This window comes from Pollicipes pollicipes, unplaced genomic scaffold (genome assembly GCF_011947565.3).
Source record: "Pollicipes pollicipes isolate AB1234 unplaced genomic scaffold, Ppol_2.1 Scaffold_7231;HRSCAF=8579_pilon_pilon_pilon, whole genome shotgun sequence".
NCBI classification, from domain to species: domain Eukaryota; kingdom Metazoa; phylum Arthropoda; class Thecostraca; order Pollicipedomorpha; family Pollicipedidae; genus Pollicipes; species Pollicipes pollicipes.
In genome coordinates, this window is record NW_023597034.1 from 10,540,020 (window position 1) to 10,565,719 (window position 25,700).

The 25,700-nt window shown below is 58.6% G+C and overlaps 2 protein-coding genes and 1 long non-coding RNA gene across 3 annotated transcripts; 1 reads left to right on the forward strand and 2 right to left on the reverse strand.

Annotated features, from left to right (window-relative positions):
- Positions 1-5,351: 5,351 nt before the first annotated feature.
- LOC119110625 (uncharacterized) lies at positions 5,352-7,835 on the forward strand. The gene is made up of 2 exons (XR_005095519.1): positions 5,352-5,449; positions 6,840-7,835. It is a non-coding gene; the product is annotated as an uncharacterized LOC119110625 (long non-coding RNA).
- Positions 7,836-9,655: 1,820 nt separating this feature from the next.
- On the reverse strand, positions 9,656-15,354 carry LOC119110361 (peroxisomal carnitine O-octanoyltransferase). The gene is made up of 6 exons (XM_037234155.1): positions 15,329-15,354; positions 13,973-14,103; positions 13,198-13,321; positions 11,213-11,385; positions 10,688-10,807; positions 9,656-9,958 (listed from the first exon to the last, which is right to left on the reverse strand). The coding sequence occupies exons 2-6, from the start codon at positions 14,008-14,010 to the stop codon at positions 9,835-9,837; spliced, it is 579 nt and encodes a 192-aa protein (XP_037090050.1). The 5' UTR covers positions 14,011-14,103; positions 15,329-15,354; the 3' UTR covers positions 9,656-9,834.
- A 1,529-nt stretch (positions 15,355-16,883) lies between these two features.
- LOC119109372 (peroxisomal carnitine O-octanoyltransferase-like) lies at positions 16,884-19,386 on the reverse strand. Its single transcript, XM_037232985.1, has 6 exons — positions 19,361-19,386; positions 18,760-18,898; positions 18,185-18,313; positions 17,707-17,803; positions 16,926-17,070; positions 16,884-16,887 (listed from the first exon to the last, which is right to left on the reverse strand). Exons 1-6 carry the CDS (start codon positions 19,384-19,386, stop codon positions 16,884-16,886), a joined length of 540 nt encoding a protein of 179 aa, XP_037088880.1.
- Positions 19,387-25,700: the final 6,314 nt, after the last annotated feature.

Consider the following 25,700-nt stretch of genomic DNA (forward strand, 5'->3'; position numbering starts at 1 on the left):
TTTTCGTCCACCGGTGGACCACGACGAAAAATTAACAACTGGAACACTCCGCGGACCATGGAGACTGCAACGCCTGGTGTCGAGGTTTTTGTTGCTGAGATGTGCGAGCGCGCATGTTGAAAACCTTGTTATATAAATTGTATCACTGATCGATTCTACCTGAATGTTAAACATTTACGGACAAACATGGCTTGGCGATGTAATACACATTGTCGACTACTCGATCTACAATTAGAATTTCGATCAAACATATCGATCTACGATCTGCCTTCGCGATGTCCTCAACGTCTGTAGAACGCAGATAAAACATTATGAAAAAGCTTCTGCATTCTATCGGTTTAGAAAGAGTCCACTAAGCCATTGAAAATGAAGGACAGGGGTGATTTATTCCATATGGTCGTTAAACGCCTGATTCCTGCAGTTTATTGACCTTACACGGGCTCGGGTGGGGGTCAGATTGACCCCCAAAGGTTTTTCCAGAATGGTTTCCGAGCGGCGCGGCGCCTCCGCGTCATGCTTCGCAAAGCTGTAAACAACTGAATAGCGAATCGTTTGGTATCAAAAATTTAGATGTACTTTGTAAGGTCGCTGACCTATAGCAGGCCAAAATCAGGCCATGGTTTTAGAGAAGTCAGGTTCTAGGGAATCGTTCAATCTGATGCACCAATGAAGTGTTAGACAAAGCCACACATCTTTGAGATGCTTTCTTAGGCAACACAATATTGAATGAGAATCGCGTTGACCAAAGGTCAGATATAAATGTCAGAACCAAGGTCAAAATCGATCTTGTTTTAGTACGTAAGCGCTTGCTTTTTGGGATAGTTTCTGGTACTGATTTATAATTTATTAATAGCAGGAATCGCATGATACATCTTCCGTGGATTTCTTAGTGGTCGGAATAGGTTATTGACCTAAAATGACCTAGGTCAGCATTTTTGTTTTTAGAAACATACTGCCTAGCGTAACCTTTTTCTCTTATTCAAATGCAACACTTAGAGCAGTCCTGTATGATTGTGGTCACCATGACCCCCAAAAGATCAAACAAGGTCGCTGACCTTAGCTGAATATGTGACCTTTTGCTTAGAAACAGTTATCTAGGTTCTGGGGGCACTTAAGAGACCAACCTGGAATTTGACCTCATTGGGCCCAAAATTCACGACCTAGGAACCTTAAACCTTGACATAAGTGAGTTCACGTACAGGTCAGCACACCCTGTGAATTAAGTGGCTCTAGTTCTTTTAGTTCCCGAGACCTCAGCTGGGTCAAATTAACCCCCCCCCCCCCCGAGCAAAGGTTATCTAGCGATCCCCCCGGGCGCGTATTAAACCAACGTAAAAATATCCGGGGATATTTTTTTGTGGGGGATTGCCACAAACGGAGCTTTTGTCAACCATGTGTTTCTATTAGCAATGCTCTGCCCCCCCCCCCCCCCCCGCCTACACACAAGACCAGATCAAGACATCTACGTTGAATGGCGGGCAATTAAATGTCCGCTGGGTCAATTCAAACCTAAAGTAGACAGGCTTCCCGGCGGCGTTTCTGCGGGCGGTGTGGTGTTAGGGAAGCTAATTGGGAAAAAGGTACTGTTGCAGATGTCTAACGCATGTTTTACATCCCAATTCGTAGCAATGCTGATACAGAAATGTGCAACAGAACAGCCATCCATCGGTTCGCGGTCAGTCATTCGGAGACAGCCGGACCAGGACAGTGGTCACCGACGGCGGACGGGAGCAGGGCTCAGACAAGGAATGTATGACAGAAGGGCCTTCATTCTGTGGCTTGATTTTCAAGGGAGAATCTCCAGTTCTATGACTTTTGTACGTGGCTTTTGGCAGTTTCAAGCTTCCGACTTTGTTTCCACCTAAATGCCGCGACAAGTCTTATCTCTTGAAAAACAGCCAGCGAAATAGAGGGGCACGTAAAATCTGTACTGTGAACCATTGATTCACTTTCAAAATTTTCGCCATCCTGTGCTCAAGTCATATTTTGACATCTACCCTGTGGAGACAGGTTGCCTCCTCAATAACCCAAAATGTCTAACCGCTCGTGGAATTTCGGCTCCCCAGGAAAGGCAACGTTGAAATGGGAAGCTGGATAGCCTTATTACCTGAATGACATAGATGAGCCGGATAGGCAAGAGTGAGCACCAGTGAGAAACAGCTCTAGATGCATATCTAGAATAGCATTCATTGCATTTGAATAAGGAGCGATAACCTGCATCTCTAACCCCCCCCCCCCCCCCTCCCGGTTATCGGGCTTGTTTTCCAGAAAAGTTCCTGAATGCCCTGAGCTTGCCTCCCCCACACACTTTTTGAACGTTCCTACGCCTATGGTCAAAATTACCAGTTTTCTATTAAAAGCGTTTTGGTTTAACCATGATCTAAGCTTCATGTATTACCGACGGCCAGCAGTTAGTGGCAATCCAACTTTCGGTTGCATAGTTGTCTTAGAGACCATACCAAAGTTGTATGACTTCGTCAGTTGTTATGACAGCCAGTGTCGAATCGCAAGTTGGACACAGTTACGCCACACCGCCGGGAAGTTATTCTGAGACACTTTTCAGGTCGAATTACCCCCCCTCCCCCACCGTGCGCATGTTTACAATCTCACAATGCGTTTAGTTAACAACTCGCATCCTTCCGACCCAAATGACGTGCCCCTCCCCCTCCCCCCCCCCCCCCCCCGCTCCACTCTGGCCTTCGCTGCCCCTCCCCCTCCCCGTCCAGAGCGCGTTCGTGGCGCTCACGGCGTGCTCCGTCCTCAGTCGTGTCGTCGGAACAAGCGGAGCCGGGAGCTGGCGGGGCTGGACGCGGGCGCGGCGCGCGCTAGTCGGCCCACGCCGCCGCACTTGACCTCGGTACAGGCCGAGCAGATACTGGCGCAGGCCTGCGAGAACGAGAGCCAGAACGCCAAGAGGATGCGGCTCGGCCTGGAGCCCATCAGCCAGCCGCTGATCCAGCCGGCCAGCAGTCCGCAGGTGAGCACGGCCGGAGGACCCGCCGGCTCATGACCAGCAGATGAAGCCGTCTGCTGATCAGCATTCAGCCGGTGAATACGGCTGAGGTACAGCCAGTTAGCAGGCTACTGATGGTGGCAGTTGAGATGTCTTAGGAGTTGGCGAATGAGTCAGTTGAGGTACAGCCGGTTAGCACGCCACTGATGATGGCAGTACAGGTGTCTTAGGAGTTGGTGAATGAGTCAGCTGAGGTACAGCTGGTCAGCAGGGCCGCCGATGATAGGCGTGATGCAACCGGTGGGCATTCCATAGGTGGTGACAGTTTGATAGGCATTGGTCCAGCCAGTGAACAGCTCGCAGGCATGACAGCTGTGCTCCAGTCAGTCAGCAGCTCGCAGGCCGGGACAGCTGTGCTCCAGTCAGTCAGCAGCTCACAGGCGGGGACAGCTGTGCTCCAGTCAGTCAGCAGCTCGCAGGCCGGGACAGCTGTGCTCCAGTCATTCAGCAGCTCACAGGCGGGGACAGCTGTGCTTCAGTCAGTCAGCAGCTCGCAGGCCGGGACAGCTGTGCTCCAGTCAGTCAGCAGCTCGGAGGCCGGGACAGCTGTGCTCCAGTCAGTCAGCAGCTCGCAGGCCGGGACAGCTGTGCTCCAGTCAGTCAGCAGCTCGCAGGCCGGGACAGCTGTGCTCCAGTCAGTCAGCAGCTCGCAGGCGGGGACAGCTGTGCTCCAGTCAGTCAGCAGCTCGCAGGCCGGTACAGCTGTGCTCCAGTCAGTCAGCAGCTCGCAGGCGGGGGACAGCTGTGCTCCAGTCAGTCAGCAGCTCGCAGGCGGGACAGCTGGGCTCCAGTCAGTCAGCAGCTCGCAGGCCGGGTCAGCTACTCCTCAGTCGATCAGCAGCTGGCAGGCGAATGGCGAGTACAACTGGGGCACAACCGGTCACATGAGCCGACAGGTGACGGCAGTTGCCTGTGATGCAACGGTCTCTCAGGTGGAGACCGGGGCACCGGCTGACGTTTGTCCAGACCAGTCGCCGCCGGCTGCCATGCTGCAACCCGGCAGGGTGAGCCCCACCACAGGCGTCGTTTAGGGTGGCCAGACTCTTGAACTGGGCCCGCGCACACCCAAGCAACGGTGACAAACGGGCACAGGCTGACACCCGCAGCAGGTCATTTGCCAGCGCGGCGACTCATTCGGGGCGTGTGACTTGCTGCCGTCGGGTATTGACCTGGTGTCAACAGGGGGGGGGGGGGAGGGGCGGGACGGTGGAGCCCGAGCCAGCCAGCGTGTTGTGCTCGGCGAGGCCCGCCCTGACGCTCTGGTCGATCAGCCCCCAATTACACACATTGACCCGTTCCGGGCGATAGAGGTCAACAGGGTAACGGATCCCCGCCTGGCCGCACTGGCTGATGGCAGCGCGTGATGGCTCGAGGGGTGCACGGATGCCGGGCACCCCTCGATGTGAAGGGCTTTGCAGGAGTGAGCGTCGGTTCGCGCAGATAAGTCGGCTGATAATGTGCGGTGACTCATTTCCGTTTGCCGTTTTCGGCCGGCACCTCGTATCCTTCGACGCGAGCTTCACGGCGTCCGGAGGACGCGGCGCCCCCTCCTCACTACCCCAGCTTCGCACCCTCCGCCGTATACACCACCAGACCGCTGGGTCACCACCCAGCCGCCCTGTCGACAGTCGCCTCACCGTCAGCTGTCAGCTCTCACCACCGCTCTAACCGCTGCTCTCACCGCCGCTCCCCCTCCGCTCCCACCGCTGCTCCTCACCGCGGCTCCCCACATACCGCTCCCACCTACTGCTCCCACCGCCGCTCTCACCCGCCGCTCTCACCGCCGCCCCCCCCCCCCCCCGCTGCTCTCGCCGCCGCTCCCACCGCTGCTCTCAACCCGCCGCTCCCCCCCCCTCCGCTCCCACCGCTGCTCTCACCGCCTGCTCCCACCGCCGCTCCCCCCCCCGCCCCCGCTGCTCTCGCCGCCGCTGCTCCGCCGCCGCTCCCACCAGCCGCTCCCACCGCCTGCTCCCACCGCCGCTGCCACCGCCGCTCCTCCCTCCGCTCTCACCGCCGCTCCCACCGCTGCTCTCACCGCCGCTCCCGCCGCCGCTCCCACCACCGCTCCCACCACCGCTCCCACCACCGCTCCCACCGCCGCTCCCCCTCCGCTCTCACCGCCGCTCCCCCCTCCGCTCTCACCTCCGCTCTAACCGCTGCTGACCCCACCGCGTGTCGCCAGCTGACGACGACGGCCTCGAGCGAGCGCAGCACGTACGAGGTGGCCAGCCGGCCTCGCGCCGGCGGGTGAGCGGGGCGGCGCGCTCCGACGGTAGACTGCCACGCGCTGGTGCCCGACCGGCCGGTGGCCACCTCGGCCGAACAGCTGGCCCGTCGCCAGCGCCCTCTACCCGCCCAACTTCACACAGGCGTTCGGCCAGATGTTCGCCGGCATGCTGCCCGCGCCTGGCTTCCAGCTGCCGCCGAACGGGAAAGGTCAGTGGACGAGGCTGTGCTCACGAGGTGGTGGGCTCAGCGGCGTGGGCGGTGTTGAAGTTAGCCGTTTGGACGCGCGCCGCTCCAGCCGCTGTGTGAAGCTCTCATCAGCGGAGTTTGGGGGTGGGGGGGGGGGGGGGGGTGAGTGGCATGATACTGGGAGCGTTGGACGGAGGTTCTGATGTTCCTGTCGTTGCGATCACGTGGTGCCGGCGAGATGTGCCTGTGGTGGTGGCGCCTGTATTGTTGCAAGGGATGGGTCTTGGATATAGTCCCTGTCTTTTACGTCCCCTGGCCATGATTTACAATGCAATTTACTTCACCCATGTTGCCTTTGGAACCGCCTTCTGCACCGCTCCGCGAACCATTAAACCTGGCTGCCCTGCTTTGGTGCAGTTTTCGGGTGTCCGTAATCTTCTATAAAAGCCTTCTGTTTTGACGCGCAAATTTGTTGGCCCTTTTCAGGCGCGTGACTAAGTTTGCCGGCATAACCATATCCTTATCACTGTCATATGTCACGTGATATCACGTGATAACGTGGACAGAGCTCGGGCAGGCGACCTTCAAAATGAGCCGGTAGTTTATCCTAATGAGCCGGGTGAGAGCCGCCACCCAAGTCGAAGCGCGCTTTCGTGACCCCGGCGAAGTGTCGGCACACAGGACTCGGGGGGGGGGGGGGGACGTTGATGGCAGTTCCCACATCTTGCTTGTTTGGTTGTTTGAATAAGCGCCCTTTCGACCCGAGATGACCATTTCAGGACCATGGGATGAAGGAAAATGGTTAACGGCGGGGCAGGCCCGCATGCGTCTGGGGCGTCAACCCGCGTATGTGCGCTGGACACCGGGTCGGGGCTCCCTTCCCATGAGGCTCTACCCGCTCGTGGCTGACGCACGCAGCATGCGCGGGACAAGTGGGGTGTTGAAAAGATGCAGGGTGAAGCATGATACGGGATGAGAGGGTGGGATGACACAACTTGGCCGTATTTTTTACTATTTTTGGAGGCGTTTCTGCCCGTTGGGGCCATTCCAATCCTGGAATGGATCGTTCCAAATGTGCATTATGGATCGTTCCAAATGTGCGTGATAATTATGTGCATTATATGAAAAGAGAAAAAATGACACGTTCGTGATTGACTTACATTGCGTTAAGCAGGCCGATGAGTCCGAGGAAATTGAAAAGCAAGTCAAGCAATTAAGGGTGGTCATCGCCAAGAACGGTTTAAGAAAAAGAAAATTCAACATTATGCCGACGACAATATATGCCCGGCTTGCATTGCACTCAGACGAGGCTTAGTGCAACTCACCGCGCCGTTTGATGACGCCCCGCGCGTGACCTGCCCCCCCCCCCCCTCCCCCTGGGCGGGGCCTGAAGCGCCGCCGTCGTTTCCAGTCAGTGATCTGTTCGCCAAGAAGCCGCCGCCCCGGCCGCAGCTCAGCGCGGCCGAGGTGGCCGCCGTCCGCCAGATGATCAACGGCTACCGGGAGTCGGCCAATTTCCTGCGCCGCTCGGCGGACGAGCTGGAACTGCTCATTCAGCAGTCTGGCCACTAGGCGGCGGCACGGCCGCTTTGCCTCGGGTCGACGAGCTTGAAACAATTGCGCTCAGGTCATCTCTCGCGGCTGGCGAGCAGCCGCGACAGGTGGAGGCGGCGTTCACGGCTGATCGGTCTCAACCCGACCTGGGAGACGTTCGAGGCGAGATGTGAAGCGCTTCGCAGCGCTTGGCGCGAAGCCCGCCGGTGCTCGCGGCGTGGGCAGTGTGCCCACTGCCAGCGAGATGTGTTCGTGATCTCGCCATTCAGTGTGGAGCGGGCACTGGCTGTCCGGAGAGGCGCGGCCGGTGTCTGACCAATCAGAGTGAGCCGCGGCGCCCGGGCAGCCAATCCCAAACCGTCACGATATATCATTCGGCACCGTCCCCACCTTGTCGGATCAGTGTTTGTGTTGCTTTCTAGACGTGCGCGTAGCTATAGGTGTTGGCTGGTCCGGCCAGCCGTTATTTTGAAATTGCGGGCGGTCCGCAAGTCCCGAACAGCACGGCCATTCGTCTCGACAGGTTGCAGTCTTCCCATGACAAACGCAGGTCAGTTCGGCTATATAGTCCGTGTGCTACAGTACAGCAGGCGCCTCGCCGGGGCGTGGCGGCGGCAGCGTTTCCTTGGTGTCGTGTTCTCACCGCCGCGGTACCTGGGCGCCCCGGAACGGCCGGCGCGAGGACCATGGGGGCCCGACCGCCCCTGCCTGCGCCGAGTTGGTGTGATGTACCTCCGTGCTGGGCGCACCAGCGCGCCAGCGCCGGTCTAGTCCAAGCATTGGTCGGTGTGAGTCAGTTACCTCCGTGTTATCATTTTCCTGCGGCAAAGAAATACAAGTATTTTCGTGCTGACAGGTTTATTTTATTGGCAGTGGCTTCCGCGCTGAGCCCAACTGAAACTCGTCTCTGGTATCACTCAGCGCCACGCTTCCCCAGTTACAACATATACAGTTCCATATCCATAACCATGAAGAGTTCCTCCAGTACGGTTATCACACCACCTGTTCAGTCCCAGTCCGGTCCAGCCACCCGGCATACCACGGTATATTGGGCCGATGTTGCCACAGCGATAATTGCATTGATAGATGTGCTCTAGGGCTCATTAAGACTACAACCGCCCGGCAATTGCTAAAATGGGAGCATTCAAAAACAAATGTCTCAGGATTACACAATCCCTCAGTTGACGGGATTACTGAACACATTTGAGCGCATCGCGGAGAGATGATGTACGCGCATACCATCTCGGTTACGTGCGTCGTGTCGCTCGCTCCAGCAGGGAGGCTCCGGCACGTCGCCGCAGCTCTCCGCCAGCAAATCGACTGTAAATCACACGTGCCCAGCATGCTACGGACCTGGCGGTAGGTCAGAAGCCGACCTCTCGCGGGTGCCAGGGCGACCCCCACCCCGCGTCCGGCGGACCTTCGCCCCCCCCCCGTACTGCACACCCAGCTGGACCTGACGGGCAGCGAGCACCTGCGACATCATCCACCTTCACAGCCGGTCATGCGGCAGGCAGGTGGGCGTGGCACCCGTCGCCAATCTCCAACACAGCCGAATCTGCACGGCAAGCGGATGACCGGAGGCGCCCGTGGCCGGCGCCCTGCCGGGCCCCGCCCACCGGCTCGGGGCCCCCTGGGCTGAGCGCGAACGTGGCTGCCGAACGTGCGCTGCAGCACTGGGCTGTGCTGGAAGGTGCGTGCAGAGAGGTTCCAATGTGGAGAATATGGCGACAAAACATGTTTTGGCAAACGCCTAAATGGTTGTGTGGGGAGTAATCTACATAGCCACAATCAACTCAACAACTCGGAACAATGATAATCACTTCTCATCCTGTGCAGTTCTGGATTGTAATCTGTCCAGCAACGAAATAGCTAACAGCTACAACCATGCTACTAAAATATGCCGTGATTTTCATCACATTGTCCATGGAGTCAGGCCGTATAGAACCATGGAACGATGGACGCGTTGGGCACCTTTCATCCGCCATAAACATCACTGATCAATAAACACAACTATCACTGACTGACAAACTAATGTATACTGTGTCCCTGTTATCTGATCGCCGTTTGAAAACCGCACCGACAATGTACCAGCGTGGAATGCAAAAAGCAGAATATCGGACCGTCTTCTCCAGTCACGTACCTCTACCAAAAGCAGGGCACAAAACCTCCCGGCCGATTGCTTGCCCCATCAATCACCATACCAGCCCAGGCATGCACAACCGTAGACGCGTAACGTAACGCCTGCCGGGCCCTCAGGCGACCCTCAACACCACGGCACCGCCGAGCGCGCTCACAGACCCCTGCGACGCGCGCCGCCCGCCCATGGATCGACCCGAGTGGCCACGGCGTCTGCGGTCGGAGCTGCCCGGCCAGACACCCGCACCGCTCCGGAGCCGGGCACGAGGCCCGCTCTCCACAGGGTCACAGGCGCGGCTGTGGCCCGGTCCCGACACCCGCACCGCTCCGGAGCCGGGCACGAGGCCCGATCTCCACAGGGTCACAGGCGCGACTGCGGCCCGGTCCCGACACCCGCACCGCTCCGGAGCCGGGCACGAGGCCCGCTCTCCACGGGGTCACAGGCGCGGCTGCGGCCCGGCCCGACACCCGCACCGCTCCGGAGCCGGACGCGAGGCCCGCTCTCTACGGGGCCACAGGCGCGGCTGCGGCCCGGTCCCGACACCCGCACCGCTCCGGAGCCGGGCACGAGGCCCGCTCTCCACGGGGTCACAGGCGCGGCTGCGGCCCGGCCCGACACCCGCACCGCTCGCGCGTCGGAGCCGGACGCGAGGCCCGCTCTCCACGGGGCCACAGGCACGGCTGCGGTACCCGGGGACAGAACCCCGAGCACATCAGAGGTTGGACTTGGAAAGCATCAGCTGCTGCATGGCGTTCAGGCTCGCCTCCACCCAGCCGTAGAACTTGTTGACGTCGCACTCCTGGCTGCTGACGAAGCCGGCGATGTTGATGTTGAGCCTGCCGAAGAGCGGAGCGCCACGTGAGACCATCCCGACACCAGCGCGGCCACGGAGCGCAGTAGGGGGCTGGACGGCACCGCCGCCAGCCGGGCTCCGTCGTGGCACGCCCGCTTGCGCCGATGGCTCGCCAGACCGACATCGACCCAGCTTCCAGGGCGCATCATGACGGGCGATGGGTGGGTCTGTCGCGCCCGCCTGGTGACATTTCAAGTGCTCGCGGCTGACATACGTCAGCTTTTGCCACGCGGCGATGAAGTGCTCTTTTCAAGCAAGCGTTCAAAGGGCACATCTAATTTCCCAAATTCAGCATGGCTGGAAGTAACATCACGGTGCTGGATGAGATCAGTCAGATTGGTGCCAGTCAGCTGGATAATCACGAATTTCCCCAACGCAAGTGAATGTGGGTAGAACGAGGAATTTAGCAGACGTCATGGCATACTGCCTCCGTTCACCAGGCATTCAGCAAGACTTGACAAACATAAGCCGTCAAAACGAACACTCCTCATGCGAGCCTCAACTGCGCAACGCCTGCTGAGCAAGTGCGAGCGGCTCCCCGTCGACCGCCTAGCTGTCACCCGGGTACCGCGTCGGGTACCGAGCAAGCTGCCGGGGTACCGCGCGGTGCCCCGGCAGTCGAGCACCGGCCGCCGAGGCGCAGGGTACCGGCGCGACGCCCGAGCCCTCTCCTGGCGCGCACGGCGGCGCCGATCCGACGGCGAGCACCCACCGGTCCGGCTCGATCGAGTAGAAGCAGCCGTAGCCGTCGCGCACCATGGCCGCCGTCACGCCGAAGCAGGGCGTGTAGCCGGTGGTGCTGGTGGACAGCACGAAGTTGCCGCTGCCGCCGCTGAAGGGCGGCCGGCACCGGTGAGGGCCGGGACCGGCGCCCCAGGGACCGAGAAGGACAGCGATCTGACCCGTGTCGGCCCTCCCACACGTTAACATGCACACCTTTACACACAACCGGATGGCGGATATCCTCGATACGTACCGATACTTTTCAGGTTATTTGGTTTCGCCTTTTTCCAAGAACTATTTTGCAGTGAAGACTCCCGTGTTCATGGACATCAAGAAACAGTGCGTACATTGTTAATAAACTTAGCGCTCGTATTGTATGTCGACTCCCATGTAGCCACCACACAGCGCAATGATCATAAGATCAACAGCCCCACCCCTCCCACCGAGCACACTCCACCTCGTCCGTCGCCGCCTGACGGCTCGTCGCGCTCCCAGACTCGCCGGGGGAGCCCACCTGCGCTTCCACATGGGGTCGGTGAAGATCTCCGGTGTGGGCAGACCGGCCTCAGCCGCCTGGATCTGCAGGCCCAGCAGGTGACGGTCGCAGCCGTGACCTTCGGCCGCCTGGCGCGCCAGGTCCGCGTGACGGTCCACCGCCGCCCGCAGCAGCCGGCGACGGTCGTCCGCCTGAGGGGAGAGGTCAGTAGTCAGAGACAGGTCCACCGCCACCCGCAGCAGCCGGCGACGGTCGTCCGCCTGAGGGGAGAGGTCAGTAGTCAGAGACAGGTCCACCGCCACCCGCAGCAGCCGGCGACGGTCGTCCGCCTGAGGGGAGAGGTCAGTAGTCAGAGACAGGTCCACCGCCACCCGCAGCAGCCGGCGACGGTCGTCCGCCTGAGGGGAGAGGTCAGTAGTCAGAGACAGGTCCACCGCCGCCCGCAGCAGCCGGCGACGGTCGTCCGCCTGAGGGGAGAGGTCAGTAGTCAGAGACAGGTCCACCGCCGCCCGCAGCAGCCGGCGACGGTCGTCCGCCTGAGGGGAGAGGTCAGTAGTCAGAGACAGGTCCACCGCCACCCGCAGCAGCCGGCGACGGTCGTCCGCCTGAGGGGAGAGGTCAGTAGTCAGAGACAGGTCCACCGCCACCCGCAGCAGCCGGCGACGGTCGTCCGCCTGAGGGGAGAGGTCAGTAGTCAGAGACAGGTCCACCGCCGCCCGCAGCAGCCGGCGACGGGTTCGTCCGCCTGAGGGGAGAGGGTCAAGTAGTCAGAGACAGGTCCACCGCCGCCCGCAGCAGCCGGCGACGGTCGTCCGCCTGAGGGGGAGAGGTCAGTAGTCAGAGACAGGTCCACCGCCGCCCGCAGCAGCCGGCGACGGTCGTCCGCCTGAGGGGAGAGGTCAGTAGTCAGAGACAGGTCCACCGCCACCCGCAGCAGCCGGCGACGGTCGTCCGCCTGAGGGGAGAGGTCAGTAGTCAGAGACAGGTCCACCGCCGCCCGCAGCAGCCGGCGACGGTTCGTCCGCCTGAGGGGAGAGGTCAGTAGTCAGAGACAGGTCCACCGCCGCCCGCAGCAGCCGGCGACGGTCGTTCCGCCTGAGGGGAGAGGTCAGAGTAGTCAGAGACAGGTCCACCGCCACCCGCAGCAGCCGGCGACGGTCGTCCGCCTGAGGGGAGAGGTCAGTAGTCAGAGACAGGTCCACCGCCGCCCGCAGCAGCCGGCGACGGTCGTCCGCCTGAGGGGAGAGGTCAGTAGTCAGAGACAGGTCCACCGCCACCCGCAGCAGCCGGCGACGGTCGTCCGCCTGGGGAGAGGTCAGTAGTCAGAGACAGGTCCACCGCCACCCGCAGCAGCCGGCGACGGTCGTCCGCCTGAGGGGAGAGGTCAGTAGTCAGAGACAGGTCCACCGCCACCCGCAGCAGCCGGCGACGGTCGTCCGCCTGAGGGGAGAGGTCAGTAGTCAGAGACAGGTCCACCGCCACCCGCAGCAGCCGGCGACGGTCGTCCGCCTGAGGGGAGAGGTCAGTAGTCAGAGACAGGTCCACCGCCACCCGCAGCAGCCGGCGACGGTCGTCCGCCTGAGGAGGAGTCAGAGGGGTCAGGGAGTCCAGAAGGGTCAGAGGCCGCCTGCGGGAGCCGCCGGCCGCCGACCATCGCCAAAGAGAACGGTTGGATGGCTGGAGTGCTACCCAATGCTGGAAGGCGGTAGTCAAAGGGCAGTGGTGGTTACAGTTCGCAGCAGAATACAACTAGAAATGGGTCCACGTGCAACATCCAGGGAACCTTAAAACCGAGGCCTGATGAGCGTGCAACTCATGATCCTGATATACTCAACATCAACAGAGTAAACGCTTCTAATGGGCCGCAAAACTCCACTCAAAGACATAAAACGCACACGGATGGCTGAAAGCAGTACGGGAAGGCGATCGAGATACTATGCCTCTGCAATCTCCCGCTCTGCGCACGGCCCAGGCGGGCGGGGTGCCACCCAACCATGTCTCACCAGGGCCGAGTCGGAGGTCATGGCCTGGCACCAGGCCAGCGCCTGGGGCGTGCACGAGCGCACCGTCTCCGTGCGCGCCTTGTAGAAGCGGCGCGTGGTGGCCGTCTCGTACGTGGGCGCCGCCCTGGTGGAGGGAGTGAGCCGTTGCAAGCGCTCGGGACGCCGAGCTGGTGAGTGGCACCCCGGTGGGAGACGTCAAGCGGAGAGGCACAACGGAACGTCACAAAGGAGGAGAGGAGAGAGGACACTGCGAGGAACAGACCAACAAACCGAGGCGATGGACCTGGTCCTGCCGCTCCTCTGACCACCGGTGATAACCTCCCTCCAAATTCCTCGGAGCTCGCCGTTACCTCCTCCAACCTGTTCCGAAATGAAGTGATTTTCGGATGAGGTTGGAGGCTGTGGTGGACTTGAGCGGCGCAGATCGTTCAGGTGCCTTTTTGCTCCCATTTTTATCACGCGACAGAAACAAGGAACTGGCGTGTTGGTTAGCTGGAATAGGTTATATTCTAAGTACCTCTTATAGCTTCATATTAATATTCACAGTTGCACATATTCAAGACTTTGCAGTGTAACTTGTTTTCAGTTACCCTTCCCTTTCCATTTGTTTGCCGTCTTCTGTGCAAAGTGACGCCCCATAAAACAGCCCGGCCAGCTCGCAGCCATCCCTTGACCCCACGGCGACCCCGGCCTGCCACCGACCGTCCGTGGCGCTGGTAGTAGGCCAGCTCGCAGTCATCCCTTGACCCCACCGTGACCCGCGCCTGCTACCGACCGTCCGTGGTGCTGGTAGTAGGCCAGCTGGAGCGCCATCTGCACGAAGGCGTCCGGGTGGAAGCCCTGCGACTGGATCCACAGCTTGCCGTAACAGGCGTAGCGCCGGCTGATGATGGTTACGTCACGCAGCTGCCGGTGGGGGCCAGGTCAGGTTCGGTCAGGTCAGGTCAGTTCACATGGGGAGGAGACACGACTGGATCCACAGCTTGCCGTAACAGGCGTAGCGCCAGCTGATGGTGGCAACGTCACGCAGCTGCCGGCAGAGGCCAGCCAGGCCAGGCCAGGCCAGGCCAGGCCGGGTCAGGTCAGGTCAGGTCAGGTCAGGTCAGGTCCGGCCCGGCCAGTTCACATGGGGAGGAGACACGGATCAGGTGTGGCGGGGACCGATGATGACGTCATGCAACTGCCGGCTGGACAGAGGTCAGGTCAGGTCACACGGGCAAGATACACGAGACAGGTGCAGCGGCCACTGATGATCGTGACATTATGCAGCTACTAGTAGGGCAGAGGTCGGGCGCGGTCAGGTCAGATGGGAGGAGACACGGAGCAGGGTCCAGCGGTGACTGATGATCGTGACATTATGCAGCTACTGGCAGGGCGGAGGCCGGGCCAGGTCAGGCCAGATGGGAGGAGACACGGAGCAGGTGCAGCGGTGACTGATGATGAAGTCGCGCAGCTAGCGGTGGGGCGAACATCGACTCAGTCCCAAAGGCACATGAACTCAGGAGGGCGAAGGGCAAGTACGTGACGGGGCGATGGGACATCGGGTTGGGGATATGGGGACATGGGATATAACATAGGGAGGGGTGGCATTCCGCCCCGCACTCACCAAATGCACAGGGAAGAGTTCATCGACCAGATGAGTGGGCAGTTAGCGACCATGAATGACACCAGACGATAAAGCAAAGGGCGCAGCACTGCTGGCCGAGAGACGCAAGCGAACTCAAGCGGATGACGGATGGCAAACGGTTGTCAGTATTTCAACGGGAGAAATCGCGGGCTGGGAACCAGGTCAAAAAGTGGGGAGCCAGAGAGAAAAACTGATCGACAAGAGGTGAGCGTCACCTGCCATGGGAAGACACTAATACAACATATACCAGATAGCCATGGATTCAGCTCGAGGACCTTTTCAACTAATAAACCACGCAAAAAAACCAACAACAAAGTCCGGCAGAGCACCCGCATGGAGGAGCTGTCAGTGCTGGACAAGCCGGCATGGTCCGAATGCATTTTGTCATACACCGCCTTTCTTCTCTCATCATTCTACCCTATGCCACAAACTAAGCTCAACGTATGAAACACACACAACGCCGCCCGAGAGTGCTCCCCCAACACAGCTGTACCCCGCACGTACCAGCGGCAGGGTGACCTCGCGGGCCGCCTGCAACGTCGCGGCGCACGCGCTCGTCCACGGTGAAGACGAGCTCGCGCGGTCGGCAGAGGTAATCGCGCGGCGGGCCGCACCAGCCGACCGTGTCGGTTGAAATCCAGCTCCTGCAGGTGGCTGAACCAGCCCTGCGTCACCAGCGTCATGGCGTCCATGGGCGAGTGCTGCCGGCAGGGGTGGGCCCGTGATGGCGCGAGGACGGTCGGGGTCGTCAGAGGGGCGTGTGCCGCACCAGCTGGAGCGGCCGGCGCTGTCAGGAGGGCGCGTGCCGCACCGGCTGGAGCAGCCGGCGGCTGTCAGGAGGGCGTGTGCCGCACCGGCTGGAGCAGCCGGAGGCTGTCAGGAGGGCGTGTGCCGCACCGGCTGGAGCAGCCGGCGGCTGTCAGGAGGGCGTGAGTCACACCGGCTGGAGCGGCCGGCGGCTGTCAGGCCTGGTGAGCGATTCCAGCGGCAGCGGAGAACGGAGGCAAGGTCAGACATCGGAAACGCCAGGCACTAAGTACTTAGGCACGAGTCTCCCTAGCCAAACACACCAATCAGTTAATAGTGCCAGTATTTCATCCTCGAACGCCGCAAGCGTCGGCGATACAGATGCTGTTATCCGCAAGCTGCTCTATGAAGGCTGTTATCTGTTATCTAGCGCAGGAAACTGGTGGTAAGTGAGCCCTTGACTTGCATATGGTTTGCAGCTGGGACGAGCCGCAGCAGACCGGCCTCACTTCGCGGCTCAACCATCCTACATTGGACGCACAAAAAGCTACTGCATGCCACCAGCCGCCGCTACCGCCGCCGCCAGCCTGCCAGCATTCGCGCCGCGCCAGCGCCCCACTCACGTCGCAGTAGTTACCGCCGTAGCCGTCCGTGTAGGCCACAGCCGTCATGCTCTTGTCGGCCCAGCGGCTGGCGCCCGTCGCCGCACAGGTTGAGACGCAGGCAGTTGTCGCGGTCGACGCCTGGCTGCGTCTCGAGCACGGCGTGGCAGACGGCCGACTCGACCACCTCCAGCGCGGCCGCGTTCGTTGCGCTCAGCTCGCGCAGGTACGTCCGGTTCTGGAGAGGCGGCGGCGCGTCGGGACCTTGTGCGGTGCAGCTTTGCGTCGCGCCGAGCAATAACGTGCCGATCTGCCTCCCTCTGGTACGCGCCAAGCCGGCAGGGCCCGCCTACCCACCCGCCCATCCCGGTGTATCCACCCTGGCTCACCGTCAGCCAGCGTGACAGCAGACCAGGCGAGGTATGATGATGATTTTGGGCTTTGGGGCGCACCGACAACAATGGTCACATGGCACTCATCAGGCGAGGTACGCGCATCATCGAACACTGTCACACCATATCACCGGTGCTACCTTGTCCGCGGACCTTTCCTGCCCGACCGACCCAACACCCAGCCCCCGGTCCTTTTCTCTCAGCCAGACCGAGTGACACCGGCCCCACTCAGAGCCGGACACAGCGCCCCCCCCCCCCCCCCTTCCTCACTGGCCCACCGCCGCCTCCGGCCGACCCACCTCTGCCCAGCGCGGCCGCTCATCTGCGGTGAGCGACGCCAGGCCGGGCCCGGCGACGTGCCTGCACCGCTCCCACACCCGCTCCAGCACCAGCTGGTACTCCTCGATCGTCAGCGGCTGCTCCGTATCCGGCTCCAGCAGCGCGCTCGAGTACAGATGGCCGTTGCACAGGATCACGAAGTGGGTGGGCGTGCAGCCCTCCGACTCTGCGGCGAGAGGCGGGACTGTCGCGGACTGAACGCTCGAGCTCGCGGGCGCCGGGCGGCACGCGAGAACCGCTGTGGACTGCACCACTTCGTCGGCGAAGATGGGATCAGCCCGGCAGTGGCCTTCATGACTGATACTTTACGGAGTTGATTTAGAGGAAACGAAGCTTCACACAGCATCGGCTGGGTGGACATGCAACACCCCTTGCCTTCCACGTGCCATACAGTGCAGGTCTGGTGACCGCCAAAGTACAGCTGGTGTCGTATCACGAGCGGAACCGCATGCCACATCCGGCTAAGCCGTCCTCCATCTCCACAAGCGTCACATGATCCACAACTGTCGGCGTGTGTTCACTTGGGCAGGGAGACCCCCGTCGCACGCCGCCCCTTCCACCCCGACCGCTCAGCGTCCCACGACGCGGCTGTCAGACCGCCGGCAGCCAGGTCAGCCGGGCCCGGGCGCGCTGCCCACACTCATCGGCCTGGCGGTCCTGCCCGCGGCTGTGGCCCAGCCCCTGACCCGCCGCCGCCGCCGCCGCCGCCGCCGCTGACCGGTCTGGAACATGGCGCGCACGGTGTCCTTGTGCCGGCCGGGCAGTCGGGTGGTGCTCAGCAGGCGGCGCCACTGGTGCATGCTCAGCGGCACGCCGTCGCGCGTCCGCTGCGGCACCAGGCGCTCCCGGCGCAGCAGACACCAGAACGACGCCACACCGTACAGGTAGTGGGCCAGGTACTGCGCGCAGGAGGTGCCGGTCGTCAGTCACGGCGGCGGTGCGGCCATCCGGTGAAGGGGAGCCGACACTGGACGAAGCAAAGGAATGGACGACAAGTGGCAAATCGGAAGGCGATGACTAGGGGAAGATTGGAAACGTTTCATGTGCAATGGAAAGCGAACAACGACGCCATCCGACAATGTATCAGTACGGCAAGTACTATGATGCTATTAGTAAAGAACATAAAACACCTTGCACTTACCATTCACACCCTCACCAAATGCTCGCCTCCCGTGCCATCGTCAGCCCATAACGAGCAGCCTCACGCCCAAATTCACCACTCCCCCATAGAGGCATTCGCTCCGGCTGCACCACTCCCCCGACGTGTCGGCCGGGCGTACCTTGCACTGTGTGCCGGGCCCAGGCGGCCACAGGCTGTCGGTCAGCGTGAACGGACCAGCGAACGCCAGCGACGGCGTGATGGGCTCGCGTTGGTACAGGTACGCATAGTCGTTCCACCAGTGGAGCATCTGTGGCCGCGCACGAGCGGGTAGGTCACCAGCTGCGCCCAGCACTGTACCCCAACGGGCCACGTCGACTGGGATACGAGAGGCGCAAGCTCGTCACAAACTACAGCCGGTGCGCGCAGTGGCCTGGTTACCGCCCCTACCCAACCCATTGTACGTACGGGTCTGGGAAAACTCGAGTGTACGAGTGGCGCGCCGACCGTACTCAAATGAACAAACTGTCAATCCCTGACACATTACTAAAATGTTACACAGTAGCCAAACCCAATTGTCAGGTACGTTTCAGTCCACAGAAGGCACAGCGTCACTTGCTCCTCACCTCGTGAACCTTATTGCACACCGATGCACGCGCTTGCTAGTAGAGCATGGCACAGCCTCCCAGCGAAGACAAGGCCACAGGGTCAGTGCACAACCAACGCACCGACGGATGCCTGACGCGCCGCACCCACCCAGTTGCGCGTGTGTTTGTTCCTCTCCAGCAGGCCATCGTGGAGCCGGCGGCCGACGCCGCGCTCGAACTCCTCCACGATGCGCCGCGTGTTCTCATACTCGCGGCTGCTGGCCACCGGGTACACCGACTCCAGGTACCTGGCAGCACGCGGCTCGAGGTCCGCTCGTGGCACACGCAGACAGCGACAGTGAACGGTGACAACAGAGACGTCGTGCATGAGACGGCATGCGTACTCTGCGTGTGAAGATTGGGGCTTGAGAAACGTAGCTGGTTTCGTCGTCCGACTCGGGACCCACGGTGCATGGAACTCAACCGAGCCTTTTGCATCGACTGAACAGTCCAGGATGGCTGCATTTATCCACCGCTGGCTGGGCCATAGGGCGAACGAGCTTTGTTGGCCCAAGGTTGTTACCCACAGAAACATTGTTAGAAACAACAACCGGGTCACTGCAAGGGGATCGCAAGGGCGTAGCTCTCGACAAGCCACTAACGTGGAAGTAGGAACATGATCAATGCAGTGCTTGGAGCCCTCTTTTAGGGGGCACAGCATATGCCACCAAACCCGCAACTGACAGCCACATTACCATATTGATTCTTACATCCACACCACTAGCACCAGACGCATCGCAGGGAACAGATGTGGAGGGTACCAGAGGTAAAGGGCAACGCTTGCCACCAGCGCCGACGCGGGACCGCGCACCGCCCACTCACTTTTGCAGCGTCTGCTTTTAGCGGCGGGATCGGCAGGCTGGGGTAGCTGGTCATCGTACTGGAACGTGCGCTCGTTCTCCGCGACGTACGTTTTCTCAGCGAGCCGCGGAGGCGACTTCATCTGGGTGCCGGAGCCGCCGTACCAGGTCTGTGGGCAGGCCATCGCTGTAACGGGAGCTGATCTGACCTCAGGTCACGGGTCATCGGCCATCGAGGAGCCGTGCCAGGTCTGCGGGCGGGCCGCCGCTGTCATGGGAGCCACCCTCTGACCACAGATCAGAAGTCAATGGCCACCGAGGAACCACACCAGGTCTGCGGGCGGGCGGCCGCCGTGGCGAGAGCTGATCTCTGACCTCAGGTCACGGATCAGCCTGGTCCGCGGGCGGACCGCCGCCGTCGCGGGAGCTGACCTCTGACCTCAAATCATGGGTCAGCGGCCACCAAGGGACCGCACCAGTCGGGGAGCGCGACAGCCTCCGCCAGGTGATGACGAGGGGCGTGCGCCTATGCGAGCCCACGAACAGCGACGGAGACTTGGGTATGTGAACACGAGACTGGCCAGAGGGCGGAGTCACGCGTTCAGCCAGAACTCCAGGGTCGCAGCCAGGGCGCACCGAGCAAGCTGCCAGCCGTGAAGCCTGAAGAACCACAAAACTCGGGGAATGTAAGGATTGGTGGACAACGGGGGAGAGGTCTAAACTCAGTAAGGGCAAGTTGATGAGTTTACTGAGTGACGTCATGCACTCTGACGTCACTAAAGGAAAACAAAAGGCCTATGGATCGAGCGTTTGACGAAGCCCGCTCCCATTTACACAACACCGCTAACGTCGACTCATAGACCTTTGGCAGGCTACACCGTACCGGGTTCCCACACCGGTCCAGCCGACAACACCGCGTCCAGCAGGCACCGAGCCAGAAGCCCACCGGCTGAAGCACAGCCCCGGACGCCGCGCCATGCGTCCATGCCAACGGGCGGCAAACGGCCCCAGTCAACACCCAAGCCAAGAAGGGACGCAGCAGTCACGCACCCCACCAGAGTACCGTACCATGTCAGCTGTGGCGGACGGTGCAATCGGAGCAGAACCCCAGTCAGGTCACACTCAGGCCTACCGGGCGGCCACTTGACGGTACCAGCGATTCAGCATGACCCATCCCCGACCTGACCTGACCATGGCACGGGGGTCACCGCAACCGCTCCCGCGAGGGCCGTCGCTCGAGTGGACCGCCGACGAGCCCTGATCTATCTGAGCTATCGCGCGGGCGCGGCGAGCGGCTGTCACTGACGTCCGATACCGGAGATTGGTCAGCGGAGGCGGCGTCCTCTCAACGGTCCGCTGATGAGGCAGGTCAGTGCTCGCTGTCACCCGCGGCCTGCTGCCGAGGCGTCACCAAGCGCTGTCACCAGCGGCCTGCTCCCGAGGCGTCACCAATCGCTGTCGCCAGCGGCCAACTCCCGAGGCGTCATCAATCGCTGTCACCCGCGGCCTGCTCCCGAGGTGCCATCATTCGCTTGTCACCCGCGGCCTGCTCCCGAGGCGTCACCAATCGCTGTCGCCAGCGGCCAACTCCCGAGGCGTCACCAATCGCTGTCACCCGCGGCCTGCTCCCGAGGCGTCACCAATCGCTGTCAACCGCGGCCTGCTCCCGAGGCGTCACAAATCGCTGTCGCCAGCGGCCAACTCCCGAGGCGTCACCAATCGACCGAACACCAGCCGATCTCACCCGGCCCGCGGCCATCGGCTCCAGTGGCGGTGTTCGGGACCGGGGTCGATGCGGGCATCGACAGGCAATACGACGAAATGACTGCACAAATAGTCGAACCTGGCGGTCGTGCCGCGAAGGCAAGTCGGCAGATTTGCCCCTCAGCTACCTTTCCCATCTGCGCTTGGGTGTCGTCAACGGGAGCTGGGTTATCGTATCACAAATCCAGTCGATCATTGGTGTCAACGTCTTTCAAGCAAGACCAAGTTCGCTAAATGTTCAGATTTTCTCGAGGCAAGCGTCCCGTGCCTCTCATCAGAACGCTCACTGAAGTCGGGCAGCGTGGCTTTGACCGTCGGCGTTAAGTTGCTTATTTTTTACATCGGCATATTCAAAGATTGGGCTGGAATGAACGAGGACAGGTACTTTACGACTTAGGCGAAAGTGCACAAATAATCGCCCATCACATGGCACACCAGCTACCTGGTTACGCAACCATAATTTTTCTCAAAAAGCCAAATGTTGCGTTGCGTTCAAACTCTTGCCAAGTTGGACAGTGTCTACGAAACTACTCAGTATGTATGCCTCTTGACTCAGGGGTACGGGGATGATTCCCTTATCCCATCCTCCTCGCTACGTCCCTAATATAAAGCAACGAGCCGTAATTTCCGACACCTGATAAAAACCATCAGCAGCGCAATTAGCACCTCTGGCTGGACCCGGCGGTTCCAATATGGGGCGTTATCTGTTTGATAAGGATCCACAAAAAATAACGAGATAGCTACGATTGATTTTAGATTTGCGCACGGTGGGTAACATGCCATACAAACCCACAACCAAGTGGCATGGTGTTCACCTAGTACATTAATTACACCTGATAGGATGGTTTTGATGCGTAGTTAGTAATTAGTGCCGCCCGCTACCCTACGCGTCACCACGGCTACACAGAATACTACCACAAATATCCGCAACTACCCCACGGCACATCGCCTTCTAATGAAGGGCATCCAGCAAGCAAAAGTTTCACATCACGTGTTTCCACCAGCCGCCGTTCACAAACGGCGGCCCCGGGCAGAGCCCCCCAAAACCGGCCGCTATTACCCCGGCGGCCAGTTTTCGGGGGCACCCGACAGCAAGAGTTACACCACTCACGGCTCAAGGCGGGTCACCTACCCACTATATCGTGACCCGCAGCATGCTGCCATCCCGCTGACCGCGCGGAAGTCCCCGCATTTGGAAGCGCGGTGCAGCTCGCAAGCGCCGAGCGGCTCATAACGACCAAGGTGGCATCGAGCAACTGTATGACCCCAGCCATCTGCGCGAGCTGCCCGACACGGCGGAAAGCGGCCGCCTCACGTCAGCCAGCCGCCGGAGAGGCGCGCCCCACTACACATGCAGCGCGGCACCCCTGCGCCCCTTACGCCAGAAGCCGGCCGGACGGCTGACCGGGGACGAGCGGGTCAGGAGGGCGCGCCGCTGCACCGACGGACGCGGGGTCATGCGGGCCCGGCGATCCCCCCACAGCGAAGCAACCAACGTGAGGTATTTTGAAGCGTTCGGCACCAAATCGCGGTTTATCTTGCACGGTGGCGTGACCCCACAAGCAGGTTAGTACGCGTCCAGGTGGCGCCAGGCGACGGCAGCTGGCTGGTCTTTTACCGAGGAAAACGTGACGTCATTAAATCCAGAGGCGTGACGCCTGAGCACCAGTCTATGATGGCACGGCGGAAGCCAAGCGCGAGTTAATATACGCTCAGACCCGCGTGTGACATGGCCTGCAATCGGGGATCGGGTAATCACTGAGGGCAATCAAATAGGGGGCTAGAACATCTGCAAGCCTCAGAAGACGGTTCTATGGTAATGCAACAGGGATCCTGCAATTAAGACCATGACATACCTGCAACACACATATTCGTGATTGTCACAGGCTAACTTACACACATAATGACCGATGTAACACACTCATATCCTTGCTTAAAGGGAATGTTTCACATTTGGAGATACTGAAATAAGCACCAGATATGATGAAACAAGTTCACATATAACTATTTGTAAACTTAGTAGAAAATACTGCTCTAGATGATGCAATATCTATGTTGAGCAAATATGCTGCCTGATATGTCATTACTCGAGTATGTCATCGTACCTTGCACAACATCAGCTTATTGATAGCCATTATGCCAGGAAACTGTGCTCATGAATGCCACATGTTCATGACCCAAACATAATATTTTTCTTGGCCTTAATTGTTGCATGGTTTATGGAATGACAGGATATAAATAGTATTACGATGTCATGAATGCCAAGGTGACCTTGAAGTACTCAACCCAAAAATGTCTCCCCATCTTCGCATGTGTATGACTAAAAAACTAGAGGGGTTTAGGTCTCAAGAAGGGGTGGGCTATGAGCTCCACCCAATGACCTTCAGAATGGATTGTTTGGTTCAAAACCCCATAGAACTGGGGAAACACTCCCTTGAACAAATACACACATGTAACAACTTAACAAGCCAAAATGAGCTGGCTTTACAGGTCATGCTTCCCACTTGTATGGGTTTTGAAATAAACTGGTCATTTTGATGGTCATTTGGTGAGTTCACAACCCTGCCCTCCTTCACAGGTAAAAACCCTTTAACTTCTGGGCTGCACATCCTGAAGATGTGCATGCTATTCATAAAACTATTTCAAGGACATTCAGGAATACATGATGTCATAGCATTACCATTAACATCCTGTCACCCCAAAGACCACACAGTATTCAAAGTGAGGAAGAATATTATCTATGCTCAGATCTGGTTACATAAGCACAACTTCAAACTTACTGGACATCACTCGGCCCTTAAACAATGTTGAGCAGGCTGGGCCAGCTTCAACCACAAAGCAGTTTTGTGCTACATAATGTAAGAAGTTGGACATGTTTTCTTCACCTGCTAGTTATTACAGAAGAGTAAGACTTGTAATAGAGCAATGTAAGAATAATGTGATGAAATAAATAAATAATCAAGACTTGTGATGGAATAACCCTATAACTGATCATGTGAATACATCTTATGCTTCTTACTCATTGATAAATATGTGAGAACACAACAAGAAAGTGCTAAAACACAAGCACATGAGATCTGGGTCACCAACCACTTCCAGCAATGCATGCCATCCCTTGACCAGTTCAAAGTAATACCAGAGAGAATTTTGCATGACTAGTAGTTGGCAGCACCTTGTTGCATATTATTTACTAGGGAGAAATTATGTTGTCTTGAGCAGCTTTTTCTGCTTAAAAATCAGCCAGGGTGTACTTTCCTACCTGACGTTGGAAAAAATCATTGAACACCATTTGTCGTGTTAAGGCAGGACATATTGTAAATAATCACAAAACAGGTAGATTCATGCTCTAACCTCAAATTTTCTTATAATTACGATGGCGAGCCCGAGCGCCACACACACGCACACAGCAGCCGTGACACTGGCGCCATTACTGCGGGCGGTCACAACATTCAAGCAGCATCAAGAACCATAAAACTGTATGGGGCCAAGGTAACAAGAATCCATGAAATTTGATCCTCGATGCCAACCGGACAATGGGTTGCAGGGGGATTGAGTGGGGAATGTAAAGCAAAATGAGAACATGCTGGCTAAATAAAAGCTCACTATACAGTGCCTATATATGGCATGAAACGGATGCCAATGGGATGTTGGGTTTAAGGGGATATAGGGTGGGGAGGTTAGGTTAGGTTAGGTTAGGTTAGTTGGGTTGGGTTGGGTTGGGTTGGGTTGGGTTAGGTTAGGTTAGGGTTAGGTTAGGTTAGGTTGTTAGGTTAGGTTAGGTTAGGTTAGGTTGGTTAGGTTAGGTAAGGTAAGGTAAGGAAGGTTAAGGTTAGGTTACTAGGTTTAGGTTAGGTTTAGGTTAGGTTAGGTTAGGTTAGGTTAGGTTAGGTTAGGTTAGGTTAGGTTAGGTTAGGTAAGGTAAGGTTAGGTTGCATTACATTAGGTTAGATTAGATTAGGATAAACTAATGTGACGATTGTATCCCTTTCAGAAACTAATGTGACATTTGTATCCTCGAAATAAACGAATGTGACATTTTTATCCCGATTTGCCTTGCGGTATGGCTGCTGTGACCTTACTAGGGGGGCTATCGAAAATCGGAGGAGTGCGTTTTGATCAGAATTAACGGCTCTATTTTTTCCTCTTTTATTTTTTCGAAAATCCAAAAATTGTAGAAGTTATTAGATGGCAAAGTTGGCCGATTTTCGTGTTCAAGAAACTTCAACGCCCGATTCCTCCAAGTTCCAATAAACTAATGCGACAATTATATCCTCGTTTGCACAAATTGTACCGAGTGGGGTACAAAAAATTTTCGGTAGGGAATTTGTGATGCAAGTGTATTAGTAAAAGATGCGCATTGTAAAGACAAATCGATCGAACGGTGCAAAAAATTTGATGTAACCCAAAAATTTAACGATATACATGGTTTTGAAAAAAAGCACAAATTGTACAATTTGGTCCCGATCCGGAAATAAGGCCGTAACCT

Bases quoted from the DNA above. Each gene is read 5' to 3' on its own strand.
- LOC119110361 (XM_037234155.1), bottom strand. From the start codon at position 14,010: ATGGCGCTCCAGCTGGCCTACTACCAGCACCACGGACG. The intron at 11,386-13,197 runs GTGAGACATGGT...CTCTCCCCTCAG, and splicing joins TGACCTCCGACTCGGCCCTG to GCGGACGACCGTCGCCGGCT. The intron at 9,959-10,687 runs GTGGGTGCTCGC...GCTCTTCGGCAG, and splicing joins TACTCGATCGAGCCGGACCG to GCTCAACATCAACATCGCCG.
- LOC119109372 (XM_037232985.1), bottom strand. From the start codon at position 19,386: ATGCGTCTGGTGCTAGTGGTGTGGAT. The intron at 18,314-18,759 runs GTGGGTGCGGCG...GCGCGGCCACAG, and splicing joins ACAAACACACGCGCAACTGG to ATGCTCCACTGGTGGAACGA. The intron at 17,804-18,184 runs GTACGCCCGGCC...TCCTGCGCGCAG, and splicing joins GGCCCGGCACACAGTGCAAG to TACCTGGCCCACTACCTGTA.